At 39.1% G+C, this 18,872-nt stretch overlaps 1 protein-coding gene across 1 annotated transcript in view; it reads right to left on the bottom strand.

Moving 5' to 3' along the window:
* Positions 1 to 239: 239 nt before the first annotated feature.
* AP1G1 (adaptor related protein complex 1 subunit gamma 1) overlaps positions 240 to 18,872 on the bottom strand; it is a 75,455-nt gene continuing 56,822 nt past the window's right edge. The window contains exons 14-23 of the mRNA XM_028092575.2: positions 16,043 to 16,165; positions 15,777 to 15,866; positions 15,030 to 15,157; positions 13,746 to 13,850; positions 12,937 to 13,078; positions 12,616 to 12,742; positions 7,999 to 8,106; positions 7,728 to 7,888; positions 4,867 to 4,965; positions 240 to 3,141 (exon numbers count right to left, since the gene is read on the bottom strand). Coding sequence (XP_027948376.1) covers positions 3,040 to 3,141; positions 4,867 to 4,965; positions 7,728 to 7,888; positions 7,999 to 8,106; positions 12,616 to 12,742; positions 12,937 to 13,078; positions 13,746 to 13,850; positions 15,030 to 15,157; positions 15,777 to 15,866; positions 16,043 to 16,165 — 1,185 coding nt within the window. The 3' untranslated portion in view covers positions 240 to 3,039. The remainder of the gene's footprint in view (positions 3,142 to 4,866; positions 4,966 to 7,727; positions 7,889 to 7,998; positions 8,107 to 12,615; positions 12,743 to 12,936; positions 13,079 to 13,745; positions 13,851 to 15,029; positions 15,158 to 15,776; positions 15,867 to 16,042; positions 16,166 to 18,872) is intronic.

Here is an 18,872-nt window from a genome sequence, read left to right as displayed (position 1 = left end):
CATCTTTAACCCAGTTAAGAGGAAAAAAAATCCCCTCCCAAATGTTACACTGAGGAATGTTTCTTTAAATGAGAAAGACGTTAAAATGAACGGATGATCACTACAGACAGCATAAAACATTCCATGACTGTCCCAATCACCTCAAGGTAACAGCACCAGAGCATTGTGGGAGAAGCTTCTCGGGTAGAGCACCCTTCCTGCAGTTTTTTGAGATAACTTAGAGGAATTGTCCTTTAGGATTACTTGGGTGGAGGGGGTGGGAGTGATAGGGTACACTACTCTGAAAGAGAGGGGGAAATGAGGTAAAAATGCATGTGAAATTGTCCGAGTATGTGTAGGCTCACTGCTCATCACCCTGGGGTTATTAAGACAGCCATGGAAATCATTCCTTCCTCACAATGGCTCTGATGTTGTAAATCTATCCAAATTTGCTCCCCCTTGCATGGTCATACCAGGGAAAGAAATTACTGAAATGTGTAAGTATTCATAGAAAGTAAGAGATTTCTCCTTTTAGCAGCAAGGCCAAGTATGAGGAGAACTAATTCTGATCCTAGAAACTAAGGCACGCTGAAGCCTTCAAAGATCCCATCATTTGAAAGAGTCGTCACAACCATCAGGATCCTAGGCAGCTTTCAGGCCGCTAGTTCTTCAGTGTGGTGCTCAGCTTCACTTTCCAAAATCACTCCAAATAATCTAGGCAGCACCCTTTGCGTTAAGGCCATGATTTTTATCCCGTCTAGACAAAGCTATGGATAATCACATAACTCTACCTCAAAACTATAATCACGCACAGAGATGCTTTGTTACTAGAGTAGACCCTTTCCAGCTCCACTAGCTGGCACTGTCTTATAGCATGGTCTTCGGCAGATAGAATTCTGAGATTCAATTCAGTCCAACTAAAGAAACTTGAGCTGGTCAACTATTAACGTGAGAGAAAAATAAAGCCTCTAACCCAGAGAGGAATGTTAGATAAATTCTGTTCGAGAAATCCACCAACACTATGTTAATCCTATCCTGTTTCACAGCATTAAGTATCCATCCAATGAAATCAGTCGGCAAAGAAACCTTGAAAGGCTATTCTCCATTGCACAGGCTGAGCAAGTTGTCTGCAACATACACTAGTCCACACTTGCCTTTACTGAAAACTGTGCACAAGGAAATATCCTGTTCTTGACTCAACCATTTACCCAGTAGAGTAAGTTTTAGCAAATCTTGCTCTTGTTTATGAGTAAGACCAGAAAGTTTCCCCTCTGGAGCCTTTTAGTTCAACCCCAGTTTGTCAAACGTTAGGAATAATCTAGCATCTGATACAGAGCTAGATTTGACAAGACACTGAAGATTTTAAGTAAAGGCTTGGTGAAATGCGGGGGGAGAAAAAAGAGATTTGTATCCAGGTTTAAGACCAAAGCCAAAGTAGTCCTTATACTATACTCAATACAGTAATGATTGCAAACATTCTAAGAGCAAGGCAGTCCTGACTTGTCCTCTCTTCTTGAGCACATCAGACATGGCACCCGTGCACGCGAACATACACAGTACATTCACCATGTGCCAGAGAAGTCACCTTACCTCATCCCAGCAACTCAGTGTTAAGGTTTGAGAACACAAGGGTCCTTTCTAAAAAGCACTCGGCACTCTCCCTAGTTTCAAAAGCTCCAGACCTCAGGTCTTTGATGCAGATATTCATGAGACTGGCCTCTCTCATGAGACCAACTTCTCAGACTCAGGAAAGGATATGCCTACTCTATGGTGTCCATAAAACTTCCTCTCACACAGCGGGCAAGGAAGCTACAAGGCTTCATTCCAACACCATAAAGTACAATATAGGAAAGATTTCTTTAACCGCGTGGTCTTTATTTCAGTGCCAGTGTTACAGATACAACACAAATGTTCCAGTTAGAAGAAGGAATTCAAACGGAATGCCAAGGTCCAAGCCAGGCTCAGAAAATAAAAAGGAAGGTTTGGAGTAATGGAGAAGATGACTCCAATATGCTCTAGGATGAGTCTGATACTCACTCTTCCTATGGGCAAAGGTGCTTTTGTTAAGGAGTCTGATCTTAAAAAGCAAACTCCTCTTTCCACCCATTTACCATAGTTCAACAGGCAAGTTATGGGCTTAGGAGAAACTTTAGAATTTGTGGTGGGGATAGGGGCTTTAATAACTATTAATATACCTTTTAGAAGTCGTTCACTTTGTACTTTCAGGGCTATCAATTTTGAACATCTGGAGAGTATTCATGACTACAGCTAAAGAATGGAGAGAAAGGGGAGCTGGAAGAGCCTTGGGAGTTTCTATTACAAAGAGAGCACCATATCCTTCATGCCGAATCTCAACACAAGCTCTTTTTAACTGCATCTGTCCAGTGTTTACAAATAACCTCTCCAGGTCTGCCCAGGTCTTGGTAACAAACATACATACATGTGTGTGTCTGTGTGTATACAGCAATGCACAGAAAAGGCTACCAGGAGCCTAATGCCTCTTTCAAACATTGGGGGAACCAGTAGAAAAAGGCAGGGCTCCCTAATGTCCATTGTTAACATTTCCATTCTGAATGCCTGATGTAAAAAGCGCCTGAAGATGGTAACCCAGCTAGTGAGGAGTGGACACCCCCACCTCGCCCAGTCCACAGAAAAACACAGTAGAAAGAAGGGGCAACTCTTTGCTGCAGAGACAGAGTGAGTGTTTCCTTGCCATGGATTCCAGTCCTCTCCTCCAGACCAGCTGCTTATTTCCTCAGGGACCCAGGGAATGTTGATTCTGGCTGTAAATGTGGGAGGGGTGGAGAAGTGCGGACAAAGGAGAAGAGGAGGAAGAGTGCAAAGTAGCCTCCAGAAGCAGCCGGCCTCAACAGTGGAGGAGAGGAGATTCGTCTTTGACAATGCTTCAAGGTCAGCAATAACTTCAGGAAAATCCTCCTCAACAGTTCTCTTCAGCTCCTCATGCCCATGGTACAGTTGGGGGGACTTGCCAGCGATCACAACCTCCTTCCCAGGGTTCCTTTGATTGAGTGGGACAAGAATGAGAATGGTGCCGGGCCCTCATTGCCAGGACTGAGGGGGAAAGTTGTTCACTTCTGCTAGATCTTGCATTGCTGAGCCCTTGTGGTTATATGTGAGCTTGATTCGCATTCGCAGCTGTTGCTGTAGAAGAACAGACAATCGCAAATTATACAGTGAAAGGAAATCTGTAGAATCTGTGTGGTCCACAAATAGGCCTTTAATCCAAACAAATTATTTTAGAGCAAAGCTGTCTCTTAAAAATGACACACAAATAACCACTACCACCACTGTTACTGCCTAGTACTCTGGCCAACATCATGCAGTCGAGTAGAGAAAGTGCATCTCCAGAACAAAGCATCAGCTTCAATCCAAGAACCACATTCACAGGACAAAACCACTCAGGAGCAGTTTCACAGTAACAGTGGCTGAGGGCTTCTCAAAAAGATTCAACCCTTGTATCCAAGTTTCCAGAAAAATGAGGTAAACATACTCATCTTATGCTTTACATTCAGAGATACTGTTGCTCTGTCTGTAAAACCAATGGTAAATGTGAACATAAACTTGTTTTATTCCCAAGACATAAAAGAAAAAAAAGAGTTATGTTGGTTATGGTAACAGAAGTCATTTTAAGAGAACTCAATTATAAACCCCTTTTACTTTATGTGGCAGATTTCAAATATTAATGCACTAAAAAAATTTTTACCCCCTTCTGGTATGTTATAATTTTAATTATTTATAAAAATAAAAACAAGGAAAAAAAAGAAATTTTTTACTCTCTGTATCAGATTATGAAAGGAATCTAGGCTTGTGCTATAGGCAGATACTCAGAATCCAGTGAGTACCAGAGGAAAGGCAAATGTTGTAAGAGGAAGGCATCATCACGCTGGGGTTATAAGACACTGCTAGAAATCTTTCAAGGTGAAGAAATTCTCTGAACCATTTTCAAAAAGTGTTTGAAAACTAGTCAATTGATTGCTCTTAAGAGTGGAGTCAATTTACTTCTTTGAGAAGATATAATGAAAATATTGCTTAATTTCAGTTTCTAAAGCTACTTTTCATTTGGCTACTTCATTAAAAATGCCCCCACTTGTACTGTACACACTTAATCACTGTAGTAAATATGGATATACACAGTTCTACAGATACTCTTACCCCACACTGCAACTTGTATAGAAATTAAAATGTCTAAGGAGCACCTGGGTGACGCAGTTGGTTGGGCATCTGACTCTTGGTTTCTGCTCGGGTTGTGATCGCAGGGTCGTGATATCAAGCCCCATGTCAGGCTCTGTGCTCAGCACGGAGTCTGCTTGAAATTCTCCCTCTCCCCCATGTGCTTTCTCTCTCTCTCCCTCTCTCTAAAATAAATAAATCTAAAAAAAAAAAAAGATTAAACTGTCTAAGCTTTCCCTCTTCTCTTGATAGATATTAGCTCTGTAGATAGATAAATCTAAATAGATAATTCCTTAAAGCTGCATTTTAGGGATGCCTGGGTGGCTCAGTTGGTTGAGTGCCTTACTCTTGATTTTGGCTCAGGTCATGATCTCAGGGTCATGAGACTGAGCCCCACATCGAGCTCTGTGCTGGGTGTGGAGCTTCCTAAAGATTCTCTCTGCCCCTCCCGCCCCCTCTCCCTCTCAAAAAAAAAAAAAAAAAGGCTGCATTTTAATGCTGCCACTAAGCCATTTCAAGTGTCTAGGCTGTGTTTGTTATCTAATCTACAAAAGAATAGAGGTTAGACTAGACATTTTCCCACAGATTTCTTCTACAACTATGAGGCAGAATAAACCTAGAGAAACAAAGCAGAATTTTATTTCAGGAAATATGCTTACACATCACTCAGATACTGTCTTCAAACGTGCTACTCACCTTCTGCGGGTTGAGAACTTTAATGACTTGTGTGATGGTCCCCGTATTAAATGCTGGGACAACGCTGCTGCTTGGAGACAGAAGCTGCAGCTGGAATGTCTGTGGAGAACAAAGGGCACGCTTGAGAAAAAAGAATACACTCAATACTGTCAGAGATGTCAACAAATAAAAAAAGTCAGACACCCAGATAATTACTCAAGTAACAGACTGACCGACTACTACGTTCTGTTTGTTCTCCAGATATCAGCAATTCAGAGTATGTGGGCTGACTATAACCTTCACGTTATTTTTACAAACCCCACTGTTAGGTCTTTGATCATGAAAACTAGCAATGAGCCACCCTCCTCTTTCGGGCAGAAGGAACTTTAGCCTACCACTTTTCAAAAGGTGACCAATTGTTGTTTTGGCAACCTCACTTAATAGTAACTGATCAACTATGCAGGTAAAAAAACGGGTGCATGTGGCTAAAAAAAAAAAGCTAGAAAGAAATGAAGAAGAAAAACAAAGAACCTTTTCTACAAATAACAAACCAGCATACCAATCACCAAGTACAGGCCTTTATGCTTTTGTGTATTTGGATGGTTGGGACAGGGAGACTTAAACTTTTGTTTTCTCAAGTCTACATAATCTGGAATGTGTCAAGGGCTACATGACAGAGGTAAGGAAAGGCTTGAAAGAGCCAAGCTGTTAATATGTATGTGGAATACTCAGGATCTCCCCCATCGGGGTCACAGGTCTTATGAGAACAATTTCCTGCAGAGCTAGCCTATACAGCAAAAAACCTGGAAAAGCCAATTGCCATAATTTGTAGTGTTGGGGGTTTTATTTGTTTGTTTACAGAGAAGAGAGATGAAAGTGCTATCAGCAAGACAGGTAAACCACAACTGTTAGCACAATATAGGATGTATGTAGCTATTCTGCATACTAGGATTTTGCTTTATTTTTTATTTTTTTAAGCCATGTCCAGTGTGGAGCCCAACGTAGGTCTTGAACTCATGACCCTGAGATCAAGACCTGAGCTGAGATCAAAAGTCGGACACTTAACTGACTGAGCCACCCAGGCACCACCATACTAGGATTTAAAAAAAATTTTTTTCCTGAAAGCATAGTCTTCTAAAATAATGGAGAGTGCAGAGAGAAAATAGAGAGGGAAAGAGAGGCAGAGGGAAGAAGAGCGAGAGAGAGAAGAGGGAGAGAGAGAGAGAAAGAGAAGGGAAAGGGGGAGAGAGACAGAAAAAGACAAGTGGGGAGCGGTGCGAGCGGGGCCGAGAGGAGGAAAGTCTATCCAGCCTTCTCCTAGGACCAAAATTGTCAGAGTAAAGATTTAGTATCAACTCACAGGCTTATTATGTTGGGTCTTATTATAATTCTATTGTCAAGATAATGTAAGCTGAAATATTATTATGTACATTTATTTCATCAAATGTAAGATGCCATTGTTTTTCACACCATTATTTTATATGTACCACTGAGAAAGAAAACAGGCTACCAACTAAACTATGATAAAGTCCCAATTTTAAAATGCATCTCAAGTTCAGAGATAATAAAAAGTAATAGTAGAACCTATGAAATATGATTATTTTGAAGTTCAAGAGACATCATGCCATGCAAATAGGTATTATACAGTACAACACCAAAAATAAGGCCATACTTTAATGGCAGAGACGCTCTGTTGTTGGAGCACAGCGTAGAGTAACAAGTGTAAAACCCAAAGTTGGAGCAGTTAACGTTTACTGAGCAATGAACATATGAAAAGTGCTTAAAACAGTACAGAGTACCTAAAACTCCTCTATCCCTCAAACGAACCCTAGGAAGTAGACGTCACTGCCACCATCCATCCTCCCTTTGTAAACAAGAAACTGAGGCACAGAGGTTACGTCTGCTTAACGTCATACAACTACTACTGAAACCACCCCACTCGAGTGCTTCTAAAAACATCTACATTACTCTGACTCCTAAAAAATGCAAGTAAAGGAGGTTACAAAGTCAGCAGTAACCACAAATAAAAGGTCTTCAATTTCCAAAAATGTGTTGTTTGAATGTCATACTTCACATGTCACTGCAAAGATTAGATTAGCTTAGTCTAAAACAAGGGCTGGCAAACTATGGCCCATTGGCCAAGAATGACCCAACATCTGTTTTTGTAAATGTTTTATTGGAACAGAACCACACTCTTTCATTTACATTTGTCCCCACTATAAGAACAGAAATGAGTAGATGCAACAGAGACCATATACCTGAAATACTTACTATCTTGTCTTTGACAGAAAAATTTTGCCCATTCTTCATTCTCAATATTTCTTCACACAAAACTTTTCATTTTTCAAAGATGGACAAAAATTTTCCTTAAACTAAGATTTGGTATAAACAAAGCTTCAATTTACAAAAACAAGCAGTCATTGTATCAATACTAAACTAGATATTAATGAAGAAGGAATGTTTCTTTCACTTAAATAAATATCAAGAGATGAAAACTTTTAATTCTGATCCAGTAACTAGAAGAGAATACCAAACAGATAAGGTCCTTCCCCTTAATGAATTTTAATTCCATGTTAGAATTTGTGTTTTTTAGGTTTTTACCACTGTATTACTGAACCCCACCCATCCTCAATGACCTGAGCATTAGCAGACCACTTTGTAGAACTCTGCTGTGAATCTCACTAGCTATTACCAGAATGTCCTTTCTTTATACTGTAAGAATATTTCTGACCAAGTAAAAAGCTTTCAAAATGACATGCTTCAATGAACCATAATACATTATTGTTAATTTGGGTTATATCTGCAAATTTAGTTTAACTTCTAAACATGAAAATATATCACTTATCAAATGCATGAAAAAGGCAAAGAAGACACTGTAGTACCTTTGGTACTGCAGCCTGAAAAACAAAGTCTGTCATGTCCAGCTCTGTGCTGTTGGAGGCCTGTATCGTTATCACTGTGACGCTAGGGTTGGTATTTGACCGTTCAAAGGTGAATTCTATCTTCAAGCCGTTCTTACTGTATGCTGTGATGGAGGGGATGCCTGGAAAGCACAGGAAGATCAGTCTAACTGCAGTCAGCTTAATGCTTACAGAATTATTCTTTTCTTCAATAACCACCTCTCACCGAGGGTGATAACACCAGTAATCGTACCTGTAGTGATGTCATTGAAGAGAGGCTGTGATGAAAGCCCATCCAACAAGAAGGGGGGCTGGGCTACCTGTGGGACTGAGGCAGGGGCAGGAGCAGCAGCTGGAGCACCTAAATGAAACATTCTGGTGGTAAGTCAATCTTAGCCAGCATGATAAAGCTCACCAAAAATTAATTAATTAATTAATTAATTAAATTAAAAAAATACAGGAGAATATTGTTATATCTTAGGTTAAGAGAAGGATTTCTTAAACAAGAAGCGAAAAGCATAAACCAGGGGCACCTGGGTGGCTGGCTCAGTCAAACATCCCATTTTTGGTTTCAGCTCAGGTCAGGGTTATGAGATCAATCCCTGTGTTGGGTTCCATGCTGAGTGCAGAGCCTGCTTAAGATGCTCTCTTCCCCTCCCCGCTGCCCCTCCCCCTCCTGGCACTCTCTAAATAAATAAATATTTCTTTTTTTTTTTAAGATTTTATTTATTTGACAGAGAGAGAGACACAGCAAGAGAGGGAACACAAGCAGGGGGAGTGGGAGAGGGAGAAGCAGGCTTCCCGCTGAGCAGGGAGCCCGATGTGGGGCTCACTCCCAGGACCCTGAGATCACAGCCTGAGCCGAAGGCAGACGCTTAACGACTGAGCCACCCAGGCGCTCCAATAATATATTTCTTAAAAAAGAAAAAAAAAAAGAATAAACCATAAAGAGAAAGAACTAAATATTCAAATACTTTAAAATTAGTAACTTTTATTCATTAAAAAATACTATAATAAAACAGAAAGACCACAGGACCACAGGCAGTAGAAAATATTTGTTACAAAATAGCAAATGGATGAGTATCCAGAACTATAAATATTTTCTACAAATCAATAAGAAAAAAAGATAATCCAACTTAAAATGGTAAGAGATATAAACAAGCAATTCACAGAAGAGGGAACCTGAATGAAAAGAGAATCATATGTAAAGAGACACTGAATAGTACCAGTAATGAGGAATATAAAGTTTAAAAGCACAATGAGATACTTCTTCACATCCAACAGAACGTTGAAAATTTCAATGTCTGATAATACCAGATACTGGTAAGAATATGGAGCAATGCAGACTTCTAATCTCTGCGGTAGGGATATAAATTAGTACAAACAACCTGGAGAACAATTTGGCAATAGTAGAGTTGAACAGGATTATACCTCTAAACCAAAGTTCCTCAACCTCAAAACTAATGAAATTTTAGGCTAATTATTTGCTGTAGAGGGCTATCTTGTGCACTGCAGGATATTTACCAGCACCCCTGGCTTCTACCCATTAAATGATAGTAGCATGCACCCAGTTGTGACAATCAAAAATATCTCCAAACACTGCCAACACCTGAGGGGCAAAATAATATTTTAATAATAATAGTAATTTAATAAGATTTTATTTTATAAGCTAAGTAGATCAATATTAAATTTTATAAATGTTAAATACTGCATAATAAAATTTTAACACACGTGTACCCAGGGAGAGGTGGTATGAAATGGAGGAAAGAAATCACCAAATTACCATCTTTAGCTGATCCTTCCAAATAAGAACAAGCTGAGGATCAAGCAAGTGATAGAAAATGACCATGAACTGACAGAAATCAGGATTCCAAGAAAAGGCATAAGAAAACAGCAAAATAAAGAGTGCATTTTAGGTTTAAATAGATTTCAAACTACTTAAGAAATTATCTGAAAATACACCATTTCAAAAAGGATTAACAAAGTGAAGGAAGGCTAAAATCTTCTTCTAAAAAAATACCCAAGTACAAGAGAAAAAAATGACATATTAAAAGTGAGCAAGTAAGGTAAAAATACATATGGTTAAGCAAACCATAAGAAATGTGAACACCACAGCAAGTGCAGTCAAGCACATTACCAATAAAATATACAAAGAAATATTCATATAGTCCTCCTAACTTTTATAACTCTAATCTAGTAATTTTCCCACAATTTCCATTTTCAAAACAATTTTCACAAATGCATTCCCATGGAAAATCAGAGGCTACTCAAAATGTATAGGCAGCATTATGAGTCCCTAAGCCCCTAAGATTTTAGCTCTTTTCTCCTGTAAAGGTAAAATAAGTAGTTTTGGGAAACAACAGAAACTCACTGCTCCAGTTCCCCTAAAAACACACACTAAATTTATTTCCTCATTTCCACTTACTTAAACGACTATGCATTAGGATATATGACTGTAATGATGGCTTAAAGAATGTAAAACTCAAACATGTTTAACCTAGTAATGAAAATGGGAAAATGCGTTTAAAACACAATAGAATAAGGAAAATTCAGGCTCTTTAACATTTTATCAGTTTGCTTTTTCATGTAATACTAGGAAAGTAAGAAAGTAAAAAAACAAAAAACAAAACACTAGGACCCCCGCTGAGTTAAGATACAAAAGGAATATGCAAAAAAGAAATTCATGTGTATTGCAAAATAGGGATAAATGTAATATTCCCTGTGATTGAAAAAAATAAAAATTAACAAAATAAGAGGGCCAATCTTTCACCTGTTAGGGTTTTTTAAAAAATGATAATACAGAATACTTATGACTATACAGTGAAACTGGTAGCCACATGCACGGAGGAAAAGATACAACCTTTACTAAGTGCCTACTATGTGTCCTGCATGTACTGAATAAGTCACCATTCCTCACAAAGAGCTTGTAAGGTAAAGTATTTATCATCCTTTAAAATTTTTTTTTAAAGATTTTATTTATTTGACAGAGAAAGAGCAAGCAAGCACAAGCAGGGGGAGCAGCAGGCAGAGGGAGAGGGAGAAGCAGGCTCCCCGCTGAGCAGGAAGCCCGATGCGGGGTTCCTGGGGATCCCAGGACCCTGGGATCATGACCCAAGCTGAAGGCTGATGCTTAACTGACTTAGCCACCCAGGCCCCCCCATCCTTTTTTTATTTTAAAAGATTTTATTTTTAAGTACTCTCTACATCCAAGGTGGGCTCGGACTCACAACCCCAAGATGAAGAGTTGCACGCTCTACTGATTGAGCCTGCCAGGCACCTCTCATCCTTACTTTAAACAGAACCAGAAAGACTGAGTAACTTGACCTAAGAATGTAATCTAAAATAAGAGGAAATTGGGGGCACCTGGGTGGCTCAGTCGTTAAGCGTCTGCCTTAGGCTCAGGTCATGATCCCAGGGTTCTGGGATCGAGCCCCGCATCAGGCTCCCTGTTCCATGGGAAGCCTGCTTCTCCCTCTCCCACTCCCCCGCTTGTGTTCCCTCTCTTGCTGTGTCTCTCTGTCAAATAAATAAATAAATAAATAAAACCTTTAAAAAAATAAAATAAGAGGAAATCGATGTAATAATATTTGTTGAGGTACATTCATTACAAGAAAAATCTGAAACAAAATGTCCAATAGTAAGGAATTGAGTAAATAATGATGTGAACTTTTTAATGCAATATTAGAAAACCATTTAAAATTATAATTGTGAAGATTACGGACTAACATGGAAATGCTAATATGTTAATAAGTAAGTGAATCATCTATACACTATGTGTTAACTAAGGGGTTGTTTTGCTTTTTTTTTTTTTAAAGATTTTACTTATTTATTTGACAGAGAGACATAGCGAGAGAGGGAACACAAGCAGAGGGAGAGGGAGAAGCAGGCTTCCCGCTAAGCAGGGAGCCCGATGTGGGGCTCGATCCCGGGACCCTGGGATCATGACCTGAGCCGAAGGCAGACACCTGACTGAGCCACCCAGGCGCCCTGCTTTTCGATATATCCAGTAGAACTATGGCACCTGAGGATTTGAAACTATTTGGGAATGACTCAAAAGTATACATCAGTAACATTTTGAAGTTTGGTTAAGACATAAATATAAACCATAAGCTCTGGGAAGAAGCTGTGTTAGGAAAAATCATTTAGCCTCTGATAGCTTGTCTAGATGACCACCCAAAATCCTTATCTTATGGCTATTTTCTGTTTGAGGTCATATATGCAGTAACTCACCATCATACCTTTAAAGAAATCACTTAAGATAGAAATTATATGCTACAGTGATACGCTTGGGACTCGGGGGTTCATAATGTCACTGAACACATCAACAATTACTAATGTCAACTACACATAAAGAAACATAAGAAAAAAAAATGTTCCCAAATGAAAAGTTGTATTTGAATATTATCATCAAGGATGATTTTCTCCCTCCATTGTTTTATTAAGAGGGTGAGAGGAAAATAGGTTAACATCTCTCCACTCTCCACAAATGGCCTTGGCTCCTGAAAGCTAATCATGAATAGAAAGAAACGCAGAAAAAGTGGTGTTTTAAGACACTAACTAAAAGCAGAAGTGACTTGAGATATATTTCTCTTCTAGCCTGAAAGAGAAAGTCCTTTCTATCTTAAGTACTATGAGAGCAATTTATCCTCCCAAAATTAAAAATTGGACTTTAAATATTCCTTGTGAATTAGGTCTATAATACTAGCATGGCAGTGTATATCCCAGATGTTGTGAAGATTCCATTCCTACTTCTCATTTGGCCTTTCCCCTCTTTAATTGATTCACATGCCAGAAAGTCTATGTTCGTGTAGTTTTTCAAGGCCTTTATCCCCAGCCAAGGCATTTATATATAACTCCAGTCTGGTCTCACCTGTAAGGTTGATGTCCCCCAGCAAATCAAGAAGTTCTCCACCAGCAGAAGCTGGTTTGCTTGTAGGTGCAGTTGGAATAACAGGTGTTATGTCATTTCCTCCCAACAAATCCAATAAATCATTGGCCTATACAAGGAAATAATATCTCAATTCATTAGTCATTTGTCCAATCTGCAGCTAAGGCAAAGCTCTTTCAACACTTAAAAATAAGCAAGAGAGCCATCAATCAGTCAATGCAGGAGCACTGAAGGGAGTCAGCCGAGAGTTTATAAGGAACTCTAAGAAAGTGAGGATTTCCAGATAAGCAAGTGAAAAGCTACCTGGCTGGTGGGCTGTGGCCCAGAGGGTGGTGGTTTGGTCTCTAGTGGAGCTGGTTCTGTCTCTCCATTTGTCTGCACAATCTCGGTAGGGCCGTTTGTGGTCACTTTTTCCATGACAGGCATTCTCTCAAGGAGGGCAGACCTGGAAGAATCTGAAGTGGTTAAATTCTAGGCAGTTAACCTAGATTCCCTACCCAAGACAATCACTGTTACTATACTGGAGTCAAACATGGACAGCCATCTCCCCTCCCCACCCTGTAACACACACACGAAAACAGAAGGTAGATGACAAGAATACATGACCTAAATTCCTGGCTGGATTAAGGGCGAGTAAGAAACCCTGAACAGACAAACTGTCCACCTAAATCCCAAGAGACTGGGATTTCTTGATGGTAGAAAAACTGGAATGAAAGAAAGGTAAATAAGTAGGTATTAACAATTTCCAATCAAGAAGACACTGCATGAAAGAAGTGGAAAAAAGAACATGCATCACAAAGTTAAATATTGGAATGAGATTCTCTCGAAAAAACACAACTCCCACTTCTTAACCAAATAAAATGGAAAATGAAGCAAACACTTCATACCAAAAGAAAGGGGAGAAGGTGAATGAGAGGACACAGGTATCTCACGTCTTTGCAGGGCAGGCAGAATAGAAGATGGACAAATAAAAGCAGTCAAGCAAGTAGGACTAAATAGAACTGTGATGTCCAGTTAATAAAGCACAAGGAATGAGTCTCCTTTGCAGATGATCATGACAATGTGTTCAGGACACTAAGAGCCACAGGCACTGCTTAGCTTCTTTCACTTACCTCATATGGTCATATTTCTTAAAAAGTGCATTATATTCTACCGCCCTCTGCTGGAGTTCCACATCAATGCTGCTTCCATAGATGGAAACCACTTTCTTAATTCGGCTTTGGGATAAAATGACAAACAAATTCAAATACCCAAAAGAAAGTTCATAAAGAAGCAGAGAGAATAAACAAACCAGAGTTTTCTGGTTAAAAATCTGAAATACTCCTCTTTCCTTAATTTACATATCTTTTCAAAAACAAAACACCTTTCCTTTGTCTTCTTTCATCCAACATATACCTCAACACCATTATTTACCACTATACTTGTTCTAACTGTGGGGCGCCTGGCTGGCTCAGTCGTTAAGCGTCTGCCTTCGGCTCAGGTCATGATCCCAGGGTCCTGGGATCGAGCCCTGCATCGAGCCCTGCATCGAGCCCTGCATCAAGCCCCGCATTGGGCTACCTGCATGGAGCCCCCGCATGGAGCCCCGCATCGGGCTCCCTGCTCGGCAGGAAGCCTGCTTCTCCCTCTCCCACTCCTCCTGCTTGTGTTCCCTCTCTTGCTGTGTCTCCCTCTGTCAAATAAATAAATATTTTTTAAAAAAAACCTGTTCTAACTATAATGCTAGATTTTGTCTGTTAAATGTCCCACACCCCAAAATTTGCTAGAAAAAACTACCAATTATTAATTTGTTACAAAAGAAGTGTGTAATGTTCATTCTCTTCTTTAACAACTTTAAAATAAGCTTTTATCAACAAAGAGTTACTACCTGACAACAAATTCTTCCAGCTCACAATTTAAAGAGTTAGTAAAAAATACAATTTTTCACAGGGCCTTAAAGAAAGTCAAAGAGAACTAAGTCTGCCTTAAATATGCCTGGCTGGGAAACTAATCCAACTGACTTTTATTCAAAATAGTGAAGAGAATTTAACCATTTAACCACCAAAACCTTCGTGATTTTCTTCCTCTTCAGACATCTCAAAATACTATAATAAACCAGAACCCCTATAATAGTGAAGTAACTTTTCTACTTTAAAAAAGAGAAAAGGCCTTAGAAATCAGATTTTAAAAACATAACTTTTTACCTTCAAAATAATAAATGGTGGGGTGTGAGGATAAGAGGGAGCAAAGTACAGATAAAATAAGGATGAACCATAAATTAATGATTATTACTGTGGAATAATGGGTATATATAATTCATTTTACTATCCTATTTTTGCTTTTGCTTGAAATTTTCCGTAACAAAGTTCTTAAAAATTACAAATAACATGTCCATCCTACTTTTTCTCCATACTCACTTTACAGTACAGGTGAATCGGGTAGAAAGCTTCATAATGGCAGTGAGGGCATAACCTCGGGTCACAGAGGTGGACATATTAGAGATTAAGACACTTTCTAAAATATCCAACACTTCATCTTCTGTTACCTGGGGAGGAAAAAAAAAATGTAGGACGAATTCTAACAGTAAATATCTAAATCTGATATCAAGTTACAGAATGCCACCAAAAAGACAACCCTACCATCATTACCAAAACTTCTAACACAATCTGTGCTTTGCCACGGTAACTGTCCAAGCTGATCCATCAATCAGAAGCAGATAGAAGGGAGGTTTTAAAAAAAAAAGGGTGGAAAATACCCAGTGGGGACTGAGAGACACATTATATTAGTTTCAAGAGGCAGAAGTAAAGGAAGAAAATAAAAGGATAAATAGAGTTCAAGTGTTGTTGCCACAACTTCTCCTAAAGCCAGTCTTTTAATAAGCAAATGCAGACATGGATATGTCTCATTTCTTCTTATCAAGCTACAGGGTAGGAGAAATAATATATTTCAGTCTGATGGGGTGAGAAGTAGGTCTGCAGATGTTTTTAAAATCTCACATAGTGCTAGTAAGTTCCATCTCAAAAACTCTCAAGTTTCCCAATATAATTCTGGCATTAACTTCTTTAACAGGTTTTCAAGGAATCAACCTCAACTCCTATTAAACACTATACTCCTATAACCAAAAAGACTATCTTCTCCCCTCCTGGAAGAGTAACAAAGGGTACCTGAATAGGTTCTTCCTCTTCGCACTGGCCTGATACAAGAAGATCTCCATATTCACCTATACACCATGCAGCCACTTGTACCAAAGGTTGCTGTCAAAAGAAAGTCACCATTTGTCAAAGGCTTTTAACCCTTGCAAGGATTAATGCAAATCACAGGTCATCAAAAAATCATAAAGGTCAAAACCAAGGCACATTTAGAGTGTTAGTAATAAGAACACACCACGAACATAATGGGTAATTTCCCCACCAAAGTAGAAAGTACCTACTTGAGAATAATCACCAAGAATTGCTTTGTACAAGCGCTGGACAGTATAGGCATGCATCTCCACACTATTGGTTATTAACTGGATCAAGTTGGGGACTGCATCATCACGAACATAGCTTCCTGCCTAAAAGGAAATGCAGTTACCCTTAGAAACATACCATAATGATAAGAAATGTTAGCTATTGCTTTTATTCAAAGGAGACTACTACAAAGCATCCTCGAAGATAAAGATGGTTCCAATTCTCAGGTTTATATGCCCCTCAAACTTCAAAGTCTTACTTATTCAAATGACTTACTTCTCATTTAAATGAATATCCAAGTTTTTTATTTTATAAACAATTAAAAAGTCTCCTTTGTCAAAGTAAAAGTAAAATATAAAGGACCTTTATACATTTGAGTAGAAAAGAAAAGCCTTTTCTACTCAAAACAGATTAGGTTTGAGATTTCAAAAATTTAAGTACATTCACTGGGAACTTCATTACAACAACCTCTTCCTTCTCACAACTCCCCAACGTAGTTAAAATCATATGGGCTACTTATAGAAGCCACATTTACTTTGGGGGACGGAGAGGATCATCAACAGTCCAAAAGGGCGGCATTTTTAAAAAAATTTTTTTAAAGATTTTATTTATTTGAGAGACAGAGAGCACGTGCACGTGCGCATAAGCAGAGGGATGGGGCAGAAGAAGGAGACTCCCTGCTGAGCAGGACCCTGGGATCATGACCTGAGCAGAAGGCAGATGCTTAACCAAATGAGCCACCCAGGCACCCCCAAAAAGGGCAACATTCTAAATAAGAATTAAGTAAATAGTAACCTTTTTAAAACTTCAATTTATTTAAAACATCAGAGCATCCTTTAAAAACTAGAGTTTATAAAAACTACAGAACCATTCGTCCCAGAAACGGGAAATATTTTGTATTTAATCATCCACACTTTAAAAACAAAAACAAATCTGGTCTCTTTAATGTCCTCTTGACTAGTAGAATCTGAGATACTATTTGCAACTATGGAACAAAGTAAAGCTATCTAACCTATGAGGAAACTAAATCTTGGCCTTGTCAGAGGATTATGATAACCAAGCTGTGCAGGATATATAAACAGTGGAACCTGTGACTAGTATCAGCCCATCTTGATCAAGCTCCCGTTACTGGACAGAGGAGCAGATCTGATTTACAAGAATGAGACCAAGAAAAAGGAAAAAGAAAAGAAGAAAGAGACAGAGACAGAGACAGAAAAAAAACCCTAGGTGACTGGGATACCTACTCCCGCTAAAAAAACACAAACCCAGAGAGAAAAGTTTGGGGAGATGGTCAAAAAGGAATGGAGAGAAGCTAAAAAATAAGTAATTTGCTTTACGTTCTTCTTCCCTAGTGGGAAAAAGCAGTGTTTTATTTATTTTTTTTTAAAGATTTTATTTATTTATTTGACAGAAAGAGAGAGAGACAGCGAGAGAGGGAACACAGGCAGGGGGAGTGGAAGAGGGAGAAGCAGGCTTCCCGCGGAGCAGGGAGCCCGATGCGGAGCTCGATCCCAGGACCCTGGGATCATGACCTGAGCCGAAGGCAGACGCTTAACAACTGAGCCACCCAGGCGCCCTGAAAAAGCAGTGTTTTAAATAAGAGAAAGCATCAACATGATCTAATTGACATTTATACACCACTTCATCCAACAGCAGAAAACACATTATTCTCAAGCTCAAATGCAACATTCACCAAGACAGACCACATTCTGGGCCACAAAAAACATCTCAAATTTATTTTTATTCATTTAAAGTAGGTTCCACATCCAACATGGGGCATGGGCTCATGACACTGAGACCGAGAGTCACGTGCTCTACCAACTGAGACAGCCAGGCGCCCCAGAAACATCTCAAATTTAAAAAAATAGAAGTCAGGGGCGCCTGAGTAGCTCAGTCGACTAAGTGTCTGTCTTCCGCTCAGGTCATGATTCTGAGGTCCTAGGATGGAACCCCATATTGAGTTTCCTGCTCAACAGGGAGTGCGCTTCTCCCTCTGCCCCTCCCCCCACTTGTGTTTTCTCTCTTAAATAAAACCTTTTTAAAAATAAATAAATAGGGGCGCCAGGATGGTTCAAATGGTTAAACATCTGCCTTCAGCTCAGGTCATGATCTCAGAGTCCTAGGATCGAGCCCCATGTTGGGCTCCCAGCTCAGTGGGGAGTCTGCTTCTCCCTCTCCCTCTGCCTCTCCCCCTGCTTCTGCTCTCTGTCTCTCTCTCTCTCTCAAATGAATAAATAAAATCTTTTATAAATAAATAAAAGTCATACAGGATTTAACTAGAAACCAGTAACACAAAGATAGCTAAGAAATCCCAAAATATTTGGAGATTAAACAACTGAAAAACACATAGATCAAAGAAAATTATAGACCAGTATCTCTCACCAGTATAGATGCAAAAATCCTAAAAAATATATTAGCAAATCAAATACAGCAATGTATAAAAAGAACTATACACCAAAACCATGTGGGATTTATTCCAGGTATGGAAGGTTAGTTCAACACTCAAAAATCTGTTAATGTACTCCAGCACATCAATAGGTTAAAGAGGAAAAACCAGAGGACCATAATAAGATTATATAAGTCAATTAGAAAAATGAAAAGCAAGAGCATTAAAAAGAATGGTTTTGATTTTGACAACATTTTTTTTCAAGAGCTCTAATTTTTCTCTTCTTTTAAGCCTTATAAAAACTAAAATGGGTCCGGATTCATAGCTCTTGTTAAAATATAGTTTCCCCATCAGTGCATTTATTATTACAAAGTTAATTCAAGTAAACTAGAAAACTAGTGTGTCACAGACAGAATTCCACAGCA

This window comes from Eumetopias jubatus, unplaced genomic scaffold, assembly GCF_037043125.1.
Source record: "Eumetopias jubatus isolate StellerSeaLion01/CBP00866 unplaced genomic scaffold, mEumJub1_p1.0 scaffold_10, whole genome shotgun sequence".
NCBI classification, from domain to species: domain Eukaryota; kingdom Metazoa; phylum Chordata; class Mammalia; order Carnivora; family Otariidae; genus Eumetopias; species Eumetopias jubatus.
This window is presented reverse-complemented; position numbering and strand designations above follow the sequence as displayed.